Below are 19973 nucleotides of genomic sequence, written 5' to 3'. Positions count from 1 at the left end.
ATGTTTTTAAGATAGTAGAAGAGGAAGGTGAGAACTATCAAAGGAAAACAAGAACAGGAAGCTGTAAGATAAGAGGTGATGTTAGTATAAAATAAAGGATGTGAAAACAACATTAGCGCTAGGTATAATCAAGAATATTGATGAGTCTGAAATAAGAGTTAAATAATCTAAGAAGCCAAGAGATAAAGTATTACTATTAATGGATATTAATAATGGAGAATGAGGAGGAAAATTATTAGTCAAAAAAATAACTCTAGGCTAAAGACAAGATCTCAACACAGACTTTTGAGATTCCAGCCCAATTTCTTGTATGTTGTATTACACTTCTTTTGTGTCCTTATACAAGGGAGGAAAATAAAGTGCATAAGTACTGCAGAAAATAGATTGGATAATCTTTTACAAGGCTTTGACAAGTGTTTTGCTGCCCTCATAAATCAATCTGATCTATATCTGTCACAAATGAATGAAAAATGGTGGTAAATCTTGAGCTAGAAATCCAGTATTAACCACACACACAAAAAAAAAAAAAAAAAAAAAAATCCCAGAAGTAAACGGTGACTTCTCTGTTAACAAATCAACAACCTGTGTCAATTTATCAGTTTCAACTTTCTGATCTTGAGAAAAGTTTAGCAAAAACAACAGCGGCTGAAGTTTTATGGTTACAGATGGCCTGATCAATCAAAATCCCATGTTTGGTCTATTTTCATACCCAGGTAACTGCTTTGGTACTTCTTGCTACCTACTAAAATCACAGTAAATCAGATGGGATATTGGGGATGAATCAGTAAGAGTTATAACCAAAAGAGTTCTGCATGCAGAGCAAAACATTATTCTCCCGTGTAAAAGCATTTAATGTTGTTTCAAAGTCTGCTTGAGTTAGGATAGCTGCAGATCAGTTTCAACCTGTTTTACGGGGAATAAATGTGAAATCGAGCATTGCTATTTTATATCGTAAAAAGAAATAATTACTCTCTGTGGTTCCCATGACTATGAGAGAAATCGTGTTCATTTGGCAGTAATGCCCAGTGATTCTCGAGCACTGAAATGTGGACCATACTTAAGTTTTTACACTGGCACAGAAATTGTTTGTAGCTTGCATTGCTCAGCTGTCTCACTCAACTCATTAAAGGAGATCTAAGACTTATTCCAGCTAAAGGCAATGCTACCATGAGGGACAGTGGGGGCTCAGTACTATTCAGGTTAACAGGCTAGAAGAAAGAGTAAGGATTGAAGAGTAAGATCTTAATCCTAACTAATAAGAATGAAATGATTGAGTGACTCAAAGTTGTAGGAACTTTGAGGTTGAATGGCCATGTCATACTAGAATTCGCCATAATGCAGGCACCAGGCAGCTGAACAAAGTCAAATCAGTATTAATTCCAAGACACATTTAATCTATCCATTTGCTGCAGCTGTTATGATTATTTCTTGCTTCAGAACTTAAGAATCTCCCTTATTCTAAGACAGGATCTGTCTAGACCAAAAAGAAGAACCGCTCTCAAACTTCAGATACTAATTCTCAGGAGTTTATCTTCAGATGTGTGGAATTACAACTACAATAAAGTGAAGACTTAAGTGTGAAGTTGCAATCCTGGCATGTGAAGCAGGGGTGAAATCCAGCAGGTTCTGACAGGTTCTGGAGAACTGGTAGCAGAAATTTTGAGTAGTTCGGAAAACCGGCAAATACCCCCTCTGGCTGGAGATTTTGCAATATCCTTCTCCCAGGAGTGGGGTGGGAATGGAGATTTTGCAATATCCTTCCCCCAGAAGTGGGGAGGGAATGGAGATTTTGCAGCATCCTTCCCCTGCCACGCCCACCAAGCCACACCACGCCCACCAAGCCACGCCCACAGAACTGGTAGTAAAAAAAATTGGATTTCACCACAGATGTGAAGCTTAAACAATGCTATTGAGCCTTTCCACTACAGATAATCCTTCACAACAACAGTTCGTTTGGTGACCATTCAAAGTTACAACATCACAGAAAAAACTGACTTATGACTAGTTTTCATACCTACGACCATTGCAGCATCCCCATGCCTGGCAACTGACTTGTGTTTATGATGGTGGCAGTGTCCTGGGGTCATGTGAATCTCCTTTTGTGACCTTTAATGGGGAGTCCAGATTCACTTAACAACCGTGTTACACATTTAATAAATGCAGTGATTCACTTAACAACTGTGGCAAGAAAGATCTTAAAACGGGGCAAAATTCACTTAACAAACATCTCACTTAGCAACAGAAATGTTACACTCAATTGTGGTTCTAAGTCGGCGATTACCTGTATTTCGGGAGAGAATAAACACAAATGATTATCTTATTTACAGTAGTGGCCAAAATTGTGGAAACCTTTTGGTAAAAGTGTATTTTATAAAACTAGCTAATAACATCACTTTTTTTGGGGGGGAGTACTACCATAAAATTATATATCGATGGAAAGATCATTTAATCAAGAATGTAATGCCATAACTTTTATGAAGGATTTGCTATTGGAATAGCAGGTACAGTATAAAGAAGAAAAGTGAAACTCATAGAAAAAAACGAGATACACAAAAATTATCACCACAGAAAAAACAAGATATACAAAAATTATCACCATGTCAGCAGTGGTGGGTTCCTCCCGGTTCAGTCCGGTTCGGCCGAGCCGGTAGCAGTGACGATATGATGTCACCGAACCGGTTCTCCCGCCCCCGCCCTCCCACCCACGTTATTCTTACCTTTTATTTGGTCCCACCCCCAATCTATTGCTGCCTCCTGAGTCCCAGCTGATGACTAGAGGGAAAAAAACTGTTTAAACTCTTGCCGCGGGGCTTCAAAGGGCCGTCCTACAGCTGATCAGTGTTAAAAAAGCAAACAAATGAGTCGGGTCGTAAGTGTGAGGACCTTCCAGAAATGACTGACCAGCTAGCCACGCCCACCTAGTCACATGACCTCCAAGCCACACCCACAAAATAAGCCACGCCCACAGAACCGGTAGTAAAACAATTTAGAACCCACCCCTGCATGTCAGTTAATACTTAGTTGAGTAACCTTTAGCATGAATGACGGCCTTACAACATCTTCCCATGGAGTGAACCAAGTCTTTTAGTTCTGCAGCTGTTATAATGTGAAACCAAGATTGAATGATGGCTTCTATTAACTGGGTTTTATTGCTGGGTCGCTTCTGACTAACAAGTTTCTCTAGTCGGCTCCATAGATTTTCAATTGGGTTAAATTCTGGGCTATTCCCAGGCCATTCCAGCAGTGGAATAGGATTATCTTGAAACTCCAAAAAAAAAAAAAAAAAGAAAAGAAAAAGAAAAAGTGGTGTTATTATCCATTAAACCTCAAAAATACACTTTTCCCACAAGGTTTCCCCAATTTTGACCACTGCTGTATGCAAGTTATCCATTTAAACCTGTGTTTGCTCCATCTTTTGCCTCAGCAATTCTCCAGCATCTCAGACAGAAAGTCTTCCCCGTGACCTGTTAATGAAACATGCAGAGTGTGATTCCAAAACTGACAAAGATGTGGCCTTCCACCCTTAAGCTTCTCCCTGGCCCATTTTTTTTTTTTTTTCAGTTTCGGCATAGGTCAAAAGCACTCATCCATTTCTATAGGCTGAGCTTTTAATGTGTTTTAATGCTTAAGGCCGTAGTGCCACACATTTGTATAGGGACAATTGTGTTGGGTATAATGGGTGGAGAGGTGGGGGGGCTGGTGGATTTGCTGCAGAAAATTCATAGTTGAACCTTTTCCCTCTCAGTGGCATCGCTTGAGAAGGAAGATTGTACAAACCCTGGATAACAACTTTTAATTGGAATCATAGAATTGGAAGAGCTATTTTGGCCACCAAGTCCAATTTTCCTTGTTTTGTTTTGTTTTTTAATTTGATTTATATGCCGCCCTTCTCCGGAGACTCAGGGCAGCTTACAATGCGCTAAGCAATAGCCTTCATCCTTTTTGTATATTTATACAAAGTCAGCTTATTGCCCCCACAAACTGGATCCTCAATTTACCTATCTTAGAAAGGATGGAAGGCTGAGTCAACCTTGAGCCTTGGAGAGATTCGAACCTGCAGTAATTGCAGGCAGCTGGTCTTAATAACTAGCTTAATAACAGGGTGCCTTAGACCACTGTACTACCAAGGCTCTTGTTTCAAAATCATTCATGTTCTTTCCAGGGTGCAGTGGTGGGATTCAAATTTTTTGACTACCGGTTCTGTGGGCATGGCTTGGTGGGCGTGGCAGGGGATGGATACTGTAAAATCTCCATTCCCCCCCCCCCACTGCTGGGGAAGATTACTGCAAAATTCCCATTTCCTCCCGATCAGCTGGGACTCGGGAGGCAGAGAATAGATGGGGGCAGGGCCAGTCAGAGGTGGTATTTACCAGCTCTCCAAACTACTCAAAATTTCCGCTACTGGTTCTCCAGAACTGGTCAGAACCTGCTGAAACCCACCTCTGAAGCAACTCCAATGTTCCCTGCGTGTCCACAAATAGTTGCAAAAGTACTGCAAGTATTAATTTAGGGGTCACAAATAAATGTTAGTGAGTAGGCAAACTCGCAAACATGGAATTCATGAATACTGAAGATTTGACTATATATGTTTTCCAAGCACCAACATATGAAAGAGTCAAACTGATGCGAGAGTCGGTTAGTGTCATCACAATGACACTAAATGTGAAACTCAATCAACTGAACATTCCAAAATGCATCACAAATACCATTGATTGGTGCTAATGATTGATACAGGTTGCTGCCAGGGTCCTAGGTATCAACCAAGTACCTGCTTAAAATGTACGATGTTCCGAGTAGCGTAGTTTTTTTGCAGTCCCGCTGGTGTTATTGCAGGAAGCTACAATTTGTTGATGTATCTTATAAAATTTTGTCGGGCCCTAAAAACTTATTTTTTTCAGTTAGCCGGTCTGTCCCGATTTTATGGTTGGTTTTAAAATTTGATACGGATTTTAAATTGATAAGTTTTAAATTACGGGCCAAATTTATTTAATTATTTTAGATCTATTTTTAACTTTATGTATAAATGTTTTTTTTATCTTGGCTGTTCACCGCCCTGAGTCCGAAAGGAGAAGGGCGGTATAGAAGTTTGAAAAATAAATAAATAAATAAAATTCTTGGACATGGTTGGACATGGTACCAAGTGCCCCGATGACAATGGGTATCATTGTTGTTGTTGTTGTTGTTATTACTACTACTATTATTACTACTATTATTACTACTATTACTACTATTACTACTACTATTCTTATTCTTATTATCTTTATCCATTAAAAATGAAACTCAGTCAATTGAACATTCAAAAATGCATCACAAATACCATTGACTGGTGCTAATGGTGGATACGGGTTGCTGCCAGCGTCCTAGGTATCAACCAAGTACCTGCTTAAGATACCTTCCGAGTAGCGCAGTTTTTTGCAGTCCCGCTGGTGTTATTGCAGGAAGCTGCAATTTGTTGATGTATCTTATAAAATTCTTGGACATGATATCAAGTGCCCCGATGAAAATGGGTATCACTGTTGTTATTATTACTACTACTACTACTACTACTATTATTATTACTATTCTTATTCTTATTCCTATTACTACTAATACTCTTATTACTAGTACTCTTATTACTACTATTACTATTATTATTACTACTACTACTATTCTTATTCTTACTATTACTCTTATTCTTATTGCTTCAATAAAGACGGTTCTTTCCCTCGCAGCTTCGGCTTTCCTTCCCTCAGAAGGCGCGGGGGGCCTGGCTCCTTATCGGAGGCGCGCACAGGGAAGCCAGAAATCCACCCTCAGACGGCGGAGTCGGGGGCTGGGCGGGCAGGCGGGCAGCCTTCTCGGGGGCGCGCCCGTCCGTTGGGGAAGAACGGCGGCGGCCGCAAGGGAAGAGAGAGAGAGAGAGAGAGAGAGAGGCGAGGCGAGGTGCTGAGGCGACGGACGGAGCGGGTCTGGTGTCTCCCGCAGCCTCCCCTCGGAGGGCTTCGCCAGCCGTCCGCCTCTGGTGGTTTCCTTCACCTCCAGCAGCTCCCCGTCTTACGGCAGGCTGGCAAAAGGCGCCCGCCCGCCCGTCTCTTCACACGAAGTTCCGCCACTCAACGAGGCGGACGCGCCCACGGGGAAAAAAAAAAAACCCGCCATGGACAGCTCCGCCGCGCCAGAGAACCTCACGGGCGCTTGGCTGCAGCCTTTCGCCAGGAACGCGACGCCCGACCCGCGGCCAGGTGCCGGCTCGGTTCCTTCGGCGGCGGCTGCGGCTGCGGCTGAGGCGCTGGGCTTGGCTCCTCCGGAAAGCGGCGTCGAGGCTCCCTTCTGGGACGGGAGGCTGAACCACTGGCTGAGCGTCTTCGTGGCGCTGGCGCTGTGCGTGACCATGCTGGGCTTGGGCTGCACGGTGGAGCTGAGCCAGCTGGGCGCGCAGCTGAGGCGGCCGCTGGGCTTGTTGCTGGCTCTGCTCTGCCAGTTCGGGCTGATGCCCCTCCTGGCTTTCCTGCTGGCCCTCATCTTCGCCCTCGACGAGGTGGCCGCCGTGGCCGTCCTGCTCTGCGGCTGCTGCCCCGGAGGGAACCTCTCCAACCTCATGTCCCTCCTGGTCGACGGAGACATGAACCTCAGGTAAGCGGGCAGGGGGGGAAAATCCCACCAGGTTCTGACGGGTTCTGGAGAACCGGTAGCGGAAATTTTTGAGGAGTTCGGAGAACCAGCAAAGATCCCCTCTGGCTGGCCTCAGAGTGGGGTGGGAAGGGAGATTTTGCAGTATCCTTCTGCCAGGAGTGGGGAGGGAATGGGGATTTTGCAGTATCCTTCCACTGGGGTGGGGTGAGAATGGGGATTTTGCGGTATCCTTCCCCTGGGGTGGGGTGAGAATGGGGATTTTGCAGTATCCTTCCCCTGGAGTGGGATGGGAATGAGGATTTTGCAGTATCCTTCTGCCAGGAGTGGGGTGGGAATGAGGATTTTGCAGTATCCTTCTGCCAGGAGTGGGGAGGGAATGAGGATTTTGCAGTATCCTTCCCCTGGGGTGGGGTGAGAATGGAGATTTTGCAGTATCCTTCCCCTGGAGTGGGAGGGGAATGAGGATTTTGCAGTATCCTTCTGCCAGGAGTCGGGAGGGAATGGGGATTTTGCAGTATCCTTCACTCTGGAGTGGGGTGGGAATGGGGATTTTGCAGGATCCTTCCCCCGGGGTGGGGTGAGAATGGAGATTTTGCAGTATCCTTCCCCTGGAGTGGGGTGGGAATGAGGATTTTGCAGTATCCTTCTGCCAGGAGTGGGGTGGGAATGAGGATTTTGCAGTATCCTTCTGCCAGGAGTGGGGAGGGAATGAGGATTTTGCAGTATCCTTCCCCTGGGGTGGGGTGAGAATGGAGATTTTGCAGTATCCTTCCCCTGGAGTGGGGTGGGAATGAGGATTTTGCAGTATTTTCTGCCAGGAGTGGGGAGGGAATGAGGATTTTGCAGTATCCTTCCCCCAGGAGTGGGGTGGGAATGGGGATTTTGCAGTATCCTTCCCCCAGGAGTGGGGTGGGAATGGAGATTTTGTCGTATCATTTCCCTGCCACGCCCACCAAGCCACACCATGCCCACCAAGCCACACCCCCAGAACCGGTAGTAAAAAAAAATGGATTTCACCACTGTAGGCAGGCCAGGAGAACCAGGAAGGAGCCGGCTTGGGGGTGGGGGGAACCGTCGCGGAGGACGGACGGGCGGGCATTTCTTACCCTGCTCTTCGGCTCCCGAACGGCAGCCCGATATGCCACAGGTGTAGCCCAGCCTAAGGGTTGCCCGGCTGCTAAAATGAGGATGAGGGTCTGTCTTGCTAAGGGATTGGGAGGATAGCGGTAGCATTGGGTACAGGTAGTCCTCAACTTACAACAGTTCATTTAGTGACAGTTCAAAGTTACAACTGCACTGGGGGAAAAAGAGGACGTATGACCGTTTTTTCACTGTTATGATCTTTCCAGCATGCCCATGATCACAACGATCAAAATGCACATGCTTGACAACTGGTTCAGACTTGGTTCAGACTTATGACCGTTGCAGTGGCTCACGTGATCCCCTTTTGCGACCTTCTGACAAGCAAAGTCAATGGGGGGGATTAACAACCAGGTGACTAAGTTATCAACTGCAGTGATTCATTTAACAACTGTGGTAAGGAAGGTCGTAAAATGGGGCAAAACCTACTTAATAAATGTCTCACTTAAGAACAGAAATGTTGGGCTCAATTGTGGTCTTTAAGTCGAGGGTTAGCTGTACAGCTTCGTTTCGACGTTACAACGGGACTGAAAAAAAGGTGACTTATGGCCATTTTTCACACTTATGACCGTGGCAGCATCCCCGTGGTCGTGTGATTTATATTTGAATGCTTGGCCACTGATTCGTATTTGTGACGGTTGCAGTGATCACTTTTTGTGACCGTCTGATGAGCAAAGACAACGGGGAAGCCAAGTTTATTTATTTATTTATTTATAATCAAATTTCTATACCGCCCTACTCCCGAAGGACTCAGGGCGGTGAACAGCCAAGATAAAATACAGATAATACAAATATTAAAAATCCCTTAAAATTATTAAATATTTTGGCCGAAACACAGATTAAAACACCCAATTTATAAAGCCACAAATTAAAAAATTTAAAAAATTTAAAAAATTTAAAAGAGGGGAGTTAGGCCAGGCCAGCTTGCTGAAATAGAAAAGTTTTGAGAGCACGGCGAAACGTGCACAGGTCCGGGATCTTCCGTATCTCTGGGGGGAGCTCGTTCCAGATGGTAGGTGCCCCCACAGAGAAGGCTCTCCCCCTGGGGGCCGCCAGTCGACACTGTTTGGCCGACGGCACCCTGAGGAGCCCCTCTCTATGGGAGCATACTGGTCGGTGAGAGGCTATTGGTAGCAGAAGGCGGTCTCGTAAATACCCCGGTCCGATGCCATGGATTCACTTAACAACCGTGTTATTTAGCAACTTTGGTGACTCACTTAACGAATGTGCAGACAAAAGCTGTAAAATGGGACAACACTCACTTAAACAAATTTCTCACTTAACCACATAATTTTGGGGCTCAAATGTGGTCGTAAACTGAGGACTACCTGAGAATGCCTTTCCCACATTTTTCAGAGTACACAGGATGCCTGGGTACCAGGAGTTTGGGAAAAGTCATCATGGGTGAATAGGCGGCAATATAAATCTAATTAATTAATTACTAACTAACTAACTAACTAACTAACAATTGTCTGTCCTAACAAGGGAAAGCTTCTTTCACAAGCACTTTCCCCAGATTGGAAAATGTATCATCTGTTGAATCCCAGGAGCATCCTGCCAAATATTGCCTAGAACTTGATGGATTTGGGTTTTGCAGACTTTATTCCTGGCCCTGAACAAATGAAGTATTTAGTGAAAGTAAGGTGTGGGGGGTTGAGTAAGGGAGGAGATGCCCCGAATATATCCCTATATAGATAAGAAATCTCTCTCTTATTATCTATTTTTTGTGAATTGCTAAATTCATGCTCATTTCTCTTTTCTCTCTCTCTGTTGAAATGTTTTCCCTGCGTTCTTTCTGACGGGTTGCATTTTGCTAATGTGCTGTTACTGCTCTCATCTTATTTTATCCTTTTTGGATGGGAAAACTAGGATTGAAATATCTTGAACCTTAAAATGATTTAAAAAAAAAAAAGGTTGGGATACGTCCAATGTGATTGGAACGGTCAACCACGGACCTACCAGCTGAAAAATAATGTTTCCAGAGCTGGTTGAGCGGGAGGTGATGAGGCAAAATTATTTTCTAGAGAACAGGAGTAAGGAAAAAGCAAGAACTGGAAGCAGAGACAAGTGTCTTTCTGTAAGAACCTTCACCAGAGAGATACAATAGGCCGAGAGACAATTCTGCAAATTCTGGTTTTGAGCAAAATAAGTTTCTTCTCCTCTCCCCACCTCAAAAGGCTGCCTCCTCTCCTTCGCAGAGCAGAGTTGGGATGGGCATTAGGTGGCATAGAGGGTACACAGAAAAAGAGCTTGAGTTCTGCACTACTAGTTAAATGCAGCTCCTTCTTGCCAGTGAGAGTAACTGGATCATTCAGGAAAAGAGGAGGAAGAGAAGAGAGGAAGATTTCAGGATGCTGCTTATCATGTGCTCTCGACCCAGTGGAGTCTTCTTTCTTTCCTTCCTGACAGCATCATCATGACGGCATCCTCCACCTTGCTTGCTTTGATCCTGATGCCTCTTTGTCTGTGGATCTACAGCCGAGCTTGGATCAATACCCCATTAGTGCGCCTGTTGCCCTTGGGGGCTGTCACCCTGACCTTGTGCAGCACTCTGCTCCCCATTGGCCTTGGGGTCTTCATCCGCTACAGATACACAAGACTGGCGGACATTCTTGTGAAGGTAAGCTGAGCACAGACCTGTCATATATATATACATACATACATGCATACATACATACATACATACATGTAGGTCTTTGGCTATTCGGGTTTTCTCCCGCGTAAAATTGGAAGTGTCTTGGCGACGTTTCAACGAAGTCTCATTCGTCATCTTCAGGCTGGTGTTTTCGGCTTCGTGCTTCTAGGAGCAATGTGTGATCGCAGCTGTTTCTTCCTTTTAACTGCCAGTGGGGGTGTGAACTGATTGGGTGGGAGCTTGGCTGTGTTCTGATTGGGTGGAGGTGTGGTGGAGGCTGTGTTTTGATTGGGTGGAGATGTGTTCTTCGTCAAAACATTGCCAAGACACTTCCAATTTTACGCTTTTACGCGTTTCGGGAGAAAACCGAATAACCAAAGACCTATACACACACACACACACACACACACACACACACACAGAGAGAGAGAGAGAGAGAGAGAGAGAGAGAGAGAGAGAGAGAGTTTTTCTGTCGAAGCACCTGGTCTACCCCAATATGAGAGGGAGCGTACTGATTGCTTGAAGTCCAGAATACAGTATGCATTTGAATATACTCAGGTTTAGTTTTCTTTAAATTCTAGAATTCCAGAATTACATAGTCGTTTCCATTTGACAATTCTGGAACCTCCACTTTACTCTTCCTTACTGATTAATATCAAATCAAGGACTTCTGTTTCTGTTGTGCCTTGCTTTGCTTTCTGAAGCATACAATTAGCAAGCCATATTCAGAATCACCTGCAGAGCTCATGCTTAGCTGAGTGCATCTCCCAGCAGATGTCAAGGTAATTAAAGACCTTGTCTTCTTGAGTTACAAATTGATTTTGGGAAGCATTTATCTTCTGCCTGATGGAGTGATTGACAATAAACATCAGCCCTTATTAGTCTTGTTTGTCTGCTTATTTTAAGCCGGGAATTCTCAAAGTATAATCAAATTATTTCCTTAGGAATTATGATGGCCTTTTGTCCTTTAAACAAATTGTAACCTAGTTGCTAAATTCAAGTCTTTAAAATGATCAGTTTTCAGTCATTCCAGTTTTTCTTTCCTTTATCAAGACCTAAAGTTCTTATCTATCTATCTATCTATCTATCTATCTATCTATCTATCTATCTATCTATCATCCATCCATCCATCCATCATGTCTATCCATCCATCCATCCATCCATCCATCCATCCATCCATCCATCCATCATCTGTCTATCCATTTATCTATCTATTATCCATCCATCCATCATCTGTCCATCCATCCATCCATCCATCCATCCATCTGTCTATCCATCCATCCATTTATCTATCTATCATCCATCCATCCATCCATCCATCATCTGTCTATCCATCCATCCATCCATCCATCCATCCATCATCTGTCTATCCATCCATCCATCCATCATCTGTCTATCCATCCATCCATCTATCTATCTATCTATCTATCTATCCATCCATCCATCTATATATCTATTTATTCAGCCCTTATTAGTCTTGTTTGTCTGCTTATTTTACGCCAGGAATTCTCGAAGTATAATCAAATTATTTCCTTAGGAATTATGATGGCCTTTTGTCCTTTAAACAAATTGTAACCTACTGTAGTTGCTAAATTCAAGTCATTAAAATGATCAGTTTTCAGTCATTCCAGTTTTTCTTTCCTTTATCAAGACCTAAAGTTCTTATCTATCTATGTATCTATCATCCATCCATCCATCCATCCATCCATCCATCCATCCATCCATCTATCTATCTATCTATCTATCTATCTATCTATCTATCTATCTATCTATCTCCTGAGGCCAGGACAAAAATGAATGGGTGGAAACTTGTTCTATAAAGAGATCCAACATGGCATTAAGGAGAAATTTCCTGACAGCAAGAACAATTAATCAGTGGAGGAACTTGCCTCCAAAAGTTTTGGGTATTCCATCTCTGAAAGTTTTCAAGAAAAGATTGGACAGCCATTAGTCTGGGGTGGTATAAGGACTCCTGCCTTGGGCAGTGGGTTGGATTAGAAGGCCCCCACGGTCCCTTCTAGCCCATTGGCTCTATGATTCATTCTCAAGGGACCTTGTGAAAAGAAAAGAAAGGCAATAAACTCTTGGAGTGGACTTTCAAAGTTTTCATTCAAAGGCAACAGGTCCCAGTACAGTCACTCGTCTCCTCTTAAACAATGGATATCTGAAATCTTCAGGGTTTTCACCCCCAAACTGTGACAGGATCTCATTTAATGATTTTGAAATCACGTTTACCAGGCTTCGACAAAATTTGCTCTTCCCAGTCCTTATAACTCATCCTGATCCTGGACTCATTCATTCAGAAAGTGCAGATCGTGGTTCCTGAAACTAATTTTCTCTCATTAATACAATTGCTTTAGCTATAAGAACATCATTTGCTGCATCTTTTGGTTCCCTCCCAAATCTTTTTAATAGGAATCCAAAAGGGTAGATGAAAATTATAATCCCTACTGCCAGTTCTTGAGGTTCCTTCTTAAAACCAGAGACGTCTACCATAACATAGTTGCAGATGCTTCTGGCAATCTTGTTTGTTTTGAGGATGATTTAGAGCAGGAGTGTCAAACTCAAGGCCTGAGGGCCAGATCCAGACGGCAGGGTGCTTAGATCTGGCCTGCGGGGCCGCCCTGGAAACAGTGAAGGACCATCCCGCTGTGCCTCTACCAGTGAAAACGGAGCTCGGGAGGGCTGTTTCCCGAGCTCCATTTTCACTAGCAGATGGTTGCAAGAGGCCGTCACAGCCGAAAACGGAGCTCGTGAGGGTCACAGGCGGCACTCCCAAACTCCATTTCTGCTGGCAAAAGGTTGCAGGAGGCCGTCCCAGCCGAAAACAGAGCTCGGGAGTCCATTTTTGTTGGCAGAGTGCTCGGGCCACCACAGGCGCCCTGACACAAGTGACGTTGAGCTGGCCACGCCCACCCCGGTCCCCCAAGGTCAAACACAACTGTAATGCGGCCCTCAATGTCATTGAGTTTGACACCCCTGATTTAGAGGAATAGGAAGGGATAATACTGAATTTGGAATTTATTGAAAGCAAACAGCCTATTTTAAAATCTAATGAATCAAGTTTCTGTTTATTTTTGTTTCTTATCTCATTATTTCACCTCCCCACCCCAAATAGGCTCCTATTTATCAGTGAACAATCCTTTTATCTTTAAAATACTTTCAAACTCAGAGAGAAAATTAAACAAAAAACCTCAGTAAATAAACAAATTTCCCTCCCTCCCTTCTAACTGGATTCGATGCTCTTCTTTTAGACCTGACTCATGCTCATCTCATACCCACTTATAGGAAATCAGAGTAGAGTTTGGATGGTTCTCCTGCATTTAATCCATTTAGGCTGACATTTCCTGCTGCTCTTTGTTCGAGATGAATGTAATGTTAATTATGGAGTATTAATCAGGGACAAAAATTTGAATTGTGCCAGCAAGCATCCAGATTCATTGAGGGCATAGAAGGTTGTGTAATTAACTTTATCTCATTAATTAGTAGTTGCTGAGAAACCTGAGGACTATAACGTACTCTTTATGGTCTGGCTGAGGTTTGAACAGATATTTCTTTGGACTAATGTATAGTAGAGCAAAATGTAATGTAGATCCAGATCCAATATTACAAGTAAGAATGGAATCCTTGGGGGAGGGGAATTGATCCTCTTCCCATTCTTACTTAAGAAAGTCAAAACAGAGGTGCAGCAATGCTAAGTGAAGAATGTAGCACGTGTAAGAATTCTGTTCCAGCTTAAAATAAGATTCGTACAATATTCCTTATGACATTCTAAACCAATTGGTACCACTGAGGTCAAGAAAGAATACAAGAACCAAAGAAGCTTCAATAATATATGGACCATGGTGTATTTATTGGCCAAAGTATACTTTGCTAATGCTATTGCTACTTGTGCTAGTGATTGTAATCATTATATTGCCATCAATAAATGTGCTGCTTTAGAGAGTTTTGCATCTCTGGATAGTTATTGTATGACATGATCAAACTTGTAATAAACTATATTTGGAATGAAGAATTCTTCAGTGAGCATTTGCCTCTTTCCTTTTTCTTTTAAAAAAAAAGGATTACACTTAGATAATCATTGACTGTTTTCATTCCACTAAGTCTCAGTGGTACTAATAATACCTATGTTCTCCTGTAGCACCAATATTTACCCAATGAATATTTGCATACCCTGTTTCCCCCAAAATAAGACATCCCCTGATAATAAGCCCAATCGGGCTTTTGAGTGCATAGCAATAAGGCCAAGCGCTTATTTCAGGGTTCAAAAAAATATAAGACAGGGTCTTATTTTCGGGAAACACAGTAGAAACTCTGCCTGTGACAAAGTTAACCCTTCAACTGAAATAACCCATTACAATACTTGGGGAAACCCTGTTCTCTAGTGTACATGTGTTTTTTTTAAAGGAAAGAGGGAAATGCTCACTGGAAGAATTCTTCATTCCAAATATATTTTATTACAAGTTGGATCCAGTCATACAATAACCATCTAGAGCTACAAAACTCTACTGATGGTCAGAAAATGATAACACTTTTTTGAACGATTTCTGGACAAGACCATCAGGTTTGAAACAGTGTCATCCCTTTCCTTTCTCCTCCGCCATCATGGAGAAGGAAGCTTCCAGAAAACAGATGCATAACTTAAAAGAAAGAGACCTAATCTTTGAATGATGACAAAATACTTTCTTGCTCTAGAGAACAGGGTCTTCCAAGTAATGGGTTATTCAGTTGAAGGCTTAACTTTGTCACAGAGTTTCTATGCCAGGGGTGTCAAACTTGTGTCGTCACAACTATCACAACTTTCCCCCTTCGCTAAACCGGGCATGGGTGTGGCCAGCGCATGGCGCATCTGGTCCACGGGCCGTGAGTTCGATACCCCTGTTCTAGGCAAATATTCATTGTATAAGTATTGGTGCTACAGGAGAACATAGGTATTATTAGTACTACAGAGACTTAGGGGAATGAAAACAGCCACTTATCTAAGTGTAATCTTCAAATGGAAAATTAGAGACATTAATTAAAAAAAAATAGTCTTAATGGAGAGGAACTTCAAAGTTACAGATTGAGAAACTATGGCCTGCAATAAAACCAAATTAAAATAAATATAGGAAATCTATTTTTTTCAGGAGCACTTTCAGGATTTGTTCACTTAATGACTCATGTTTCTAAACAACTTTGGCCAGAAAATGGTCAGTAAGATACTGATCTACATTTGAAAAAAAAAAAAAAGAGGAAAAAAGAAGAATCTGATGATTTTCTGAGGAGAAGCATTATATAGTGGCCCAAACCCAGTTCCTGCAACCGTTCTTCATATGTTTTAGCCTCCAGTCCCCTAATCATCTTTGTTGCTCTTCTCTGCACTCTTTCTGTCTTCTGCATATCTTTTTTATATTGTGGCGACCAAAACTGGATGCAGTATTCCAAGTGTGGCCTTACCAAGGCATTATAAACTGGTATAATGTAAACAATGTAAGCTTCCCAGAGAGCTCAAAGCTAAACCTGCCTGTGTTTGTTTCTAAATTTATGCTGTTGTCACGTTACTCATTTGCCAGGATGCTCCATGGCCCATAATTCTTTGCAAAACCAAATCTTGGGGCTCAGTGGGCCCCAACTGATAGAGGACCTGGGAAGTTGGCTGTTCCAGGATGTTATCATGATGGCCTTGACCATAACGTTTGGGGCATCGGCAATAACATCCACCAGCAAATTCAGAAAATCCCTCAGACTCAGAAAATGTTGCAAGCATTCCTCAGAACTGACCCCATACACTTATGGGAAAAGGTGTGATGCTAACCATTGCAACCTGATCAGATAGATAGATCTGCCCATGACAAAGGAGGCATTTTTGCCTCTCTTAATTATAGATCACTTTTCTCAGTTCAGAAAACCAGATCTAGAGTGTTTCCTGTTTAGTGAACGGGAGCAGATATTGCTTCTGAATGGAAGCCCTCAATATGAGTATTGAATAGATCCACTACTGAAAATAAAAGAATATGCTGGCAAGCAAAGTTCTCCAGCAACCACAAAGGCCGATGGATAGAACAAATTGATCCTTAATTGGGCCAATTGGAGCCCTACAACAACACAGACTGTTCACAAAGAGGATGTTCTGTCCCCGTACCACACACGCACCCCCAGACGGCCCGGAGTTAATAAGCCACACGACAAAACTCTTTGAAGATAAAGCTGGCAGCAACCCAGTGGCTAGCTGCCAGTTCAGTCTTTACTCACACAAAACAAAGATTAGACTGCAAGCATTCCGATAAAACAGGCAGAGTTTCAACAATACAAGGATTAATCCAAATGCAGTCCGATAAAGCAAAGTCCAGTAACGTAGAGATCATGGATTATTTCCAGTTTTTGCTCGTCACAAACTGAACCGCCACCACACCCACATTTATACCCTGTGGGGTGTGGTCCAGTGACTCAGCTAATCTCTGGCACGCCTTCCCCTCTGCTGCGCACGCTTCTCCCTGCGCCTCTGCCAAGGGTCCAGCCAGCACTTATCTTCTTCGTCGCTGTCCACCTGTGGCTGCGGGGACGTGCTTGGCTCTGAGCCTATCTTATGGCCTTCGGTGGCCTCTGGAGGCATTGCCAGAGAGGAGGGTCCTGGAGAGGGAGGCCTTGCCAACTCCTCTCCCTCACTCTCAGAGTCTGCATCTGTCGATAGCCCAGGCTCAGGCAACGGAGCCACAACAGAGGAGACATATTCCTTTATCCTGTGGAAAACACTAGATTCTTATTGTGTTTCCCGGAAAATAAGACCCTTATATTTTTTTGAAGCCCAAAATAAGCGCTTGGCCTTATTTTCAGGGAGGTCTTATTTTGGGGTGCGTGGAGGAAGATGGGGCTCCTCTTGCCATCTTACCTGATTTCCAGCTCTGCATTTTAAATATTTTTGGGGAGGGCTTATTTTTGGGGAGAGGCTTATTTTAGCGCATGTGCTCAAAAGCCTGATTGAGCTTATTATCAGGGGATGTCTTATTTTCAGGGAAACAAGGTACCAGAATGTTTTGATTCAGCTTCAGTCTTCTTCTTCAGCAGAACTCCTGCATTCAGATGGATGCTCCAGTCTGAGGATATGTCCTCAATGTATTTGGGGCACCTATGGATGAGTTAACCAATGGCCCCAAATTATGCAGGCAAGAAAATTAAAAAGGGACGTGAACTCTTGATTTCTCTGGCTACCAGAAGACCAGTATCTGGGTGACCTTAGTTTCATCATTTCACCACTCTGGCTCTCATACACACCTACACATACAGTTAATGGGGGTCGAGTTGAAAAAATGTGAAAACGTTAGTGAAAATGTAGTTCATGGCAAGCAAATTCCATGTTAGGAATCATTAGAAAAAGGCCTGTAAATAAATCTGACATTCTAATATGACTCTTTAGATTTTTCTAGTGCAACTGTGTACTTGTGACATTTTAAAAGGGTAGAGCTGGAAAAAGGACAGAAAGGGGCAAATAAATTATTACAAGGCTAAAACATCTTCCGTACAGCAAGAAACCCCACTGGGGTCTTTTTAAACCTAGAAATGAGGATCAAGACGAACATGAATGAATTATTTTCTCACTTTACCTCAATATTAGAATTTGGGGTGATTTAATGAAATTAAAAGATTTCTGGAACCAAACACAATTAATGTACCTTTAAGATCATTTCTCTTGGCTGCGATTATCAATTGGGGGGGGGGAGGGGTTGTTATGTCTTTCCTTCTCTTTTTCTGAAAGTTGCCAGGGCATTTTAAGCAGTCTTGTCTGATTCTGATTGATACAACTAAAACACAGTTGTATACAGTAGGTAGTCCTTGATTTAATTGAGCCAGGGATTATGGTCATAACTTAAGCATGTCACCAAATGACTGTGCCCAATTTTACAGCCAGTCAATAAATGCCCCAAATGCAATCACGGGATCACAGATTTAATTTTCACCCCATTCTTTTTTTCCTAGATCTCTTTGTGGTCTCTCCTGGTGACTCTGGTGATACTTTTCATTCTCACTGGTACCATGCTGGGTCCTGAACTTCTGTCTACTATTCCTGCCACCGTATACGTAGTAGCTGTGCTGATGCCCTTGGCGGGTTACGGCTGTGGCTACGGGATAGCGACCTTATTTCGCTTGCCCCCACACAGCAAGCGGACGGTGTCCTTGGAAACTGGCTGTCAGAACGTACAACTCTGTACCGCTATCCTCAAGCTGAGCTTCCCCCCACAGTTCATTGGGAGCATGTATATGTTTCCTTTACTCTACGCCCTCTTTCAATCCGCTGAAGCTGGGCTGTTCGTACTGGCTTACAAGATCTACGGAAAGGATTTGTACAAGCAAGAGCCTCTCGGAGGAGATAACGAAGACGAGACAGATGTTTCTTACAAGAAACTGAAGGAAGAAGAAATCCCAGAAATGTCTTATGGCACAGTAATTGCTGGAGATCGTGGTCCGGTGGTTATGGAGCCAACGCAGAGAGTCCTCTAGAGGAAGAGAAGATCTTTTTTAAAAAAGAACATCCTGTGTTGAAATAAACTGGTCAGCCAAGTAGGAGAAACAACAGGGATCCTGAGCATTTGTTGTTATGTTGGGTTTTCTTACTGTGCTCGGGAGTTATTGTTTTCACAAACTGCACAACTGTATAAATCTCTTCAGCTGTTCTCAGAAAATGATGCCATCATCACATCAGCACACCAGAAAAGGGAAAGGAACAGGAGAGAGGAGAGAGAGGGGGGGGGGAAGGGAAAGGAGAGAGAGAGAGAGAGAGAGAGAGAGAGAGAGAGAGAGAGAGAGAGAGAGAGAGAGAGAACATATTGATGAATGTATTTGATAACTGTAAATCTTCGGCATCAACTGCATTTGCTGTTAAAAAAAACAAGTTGTGTACCTTGTGTATTATTCAGCTTCTACATTGGAAAGATTGAAGTAAAGTTGTGTGTGCTTATGACTGATTAAATTACTTGCAAATATGACAAGCCATAAAGAAATTTATCTGAGACTCATCTACAGTTCAGAACAACTTCTTCCATGGCAAGCAGAAAAACCTCCTAGACAATAAAAATTATATGTTTTCCTAGTGGGATTAATTCTTTATGACAGATATTCAGGAGAGGAAAACTGATTGGAGGCAGTCTTGTTTAAACAAACAAACAAAAAAACACTGGTTCTTACTTTAACTACAACAGCTGTCTAAGATCTCAATCTGAGTTCTCCTAGCTGGGATATATTTTGAATGCATTCTAGAGGAGCTAGGATGGGGGAAGAGAGGTCATCCAGACTATCAAAAAGAGGTAACCCCCAAGTTCATACATCAGGCAAAATTAGTCTACTGAACTCAGGGGGATTTTTTAAAAATTCCAAACATGCCTGCCTGCATGTATCTTTTCTTTTTATGTACACCAAGAGCATATGCACCCAGACAAATTCCTTGTGTGTCCAATCACACTTGGCCAATAAAGAATTCTATTCTATTCTATTCTATTCTATTCTATTCTATTCTATTCTATTCTATTCTATTCTAGACTAGACTAGACTAGACTAGACTAGACTAGACTAGACTAGACTAGACTAGACTAGACTATCATTAAGTGTAGTACCT

At 42.9% G+C, this 19973-nt stretch overlaps 1 protein-coding gene across 1 annotated transcript; it reads left to right on the top strand.

Annotated features, from left to right (window-relative positions):
• The first annotated feature begins 5909 nt into the window (after positions 1–5909).
• On the top strand, positions 5910–19114 carry SLC10A4 (solute carrier family 10 member 4). The gene is made up of 3 exons (XM_070948556.1): positions 5910–6612; positions 10162–10372; positions 18341–19114. Exons 1-3 carry the CDS (start codon positions 6137–6139, stop codon positions 18860–18862), a joined length of 1209 nt encoding a protein of 402 aa, XP_070804657.1. The 5' UTR covers positions 5910–6136; the 3' UTR covers positions 18863–19114.
• The last annotated feature ends 859 nt before the right edge of the window (positions 19115–19973 follow it).

The sequence above is a fragment of the Pituophis catenifer genome, unplaced genomic scaffold, assembly GCF_029215685.1.
Source record: "Pituophis catenifer annectens isolate HBS135680 unplaced genomic scaffold, rPitCat1.0.hap2 SCAF_8, whole genome shotgun sequence".
Classification (NCBI taxonomy): domain Eukaryota; kingdom Metazoa; phylum Chordata; class Lepidosauria; order Squamata; family Colubridae; genus Pituophis; species Pituophis catenifer.
Note: the sequence above shows the minus strand (reverse complement) of the source record. Positions and strands in the feature narration are given on the sequence as shown.

Excerpts from the sequence above, each read along its gene's own strand:
- SLC10A4 (XM_070948556.1), top strand. The coding sequence starts at position 6,137 with ATGGACAGCTCCGCCGCGCCAGAGAACCTCACGGGCGCTTGGCTGCAG. Across the intron at positions 6,613-10,161 it reads GACGGAGACATGAACCTCAG|CATCATCATGACGGCATCCT; the intron begins GTAAGCGGGCAG and ends CCTTCCTGACAG. Across the intron at positions 10,373-18,340 it reads TGGCGGACATTCTTGTGAAG|ATCTCTTTGTGGTCTCTCCT; the intron begins GTAAGCTGAGCA and ends TTTTTTTCCTAG.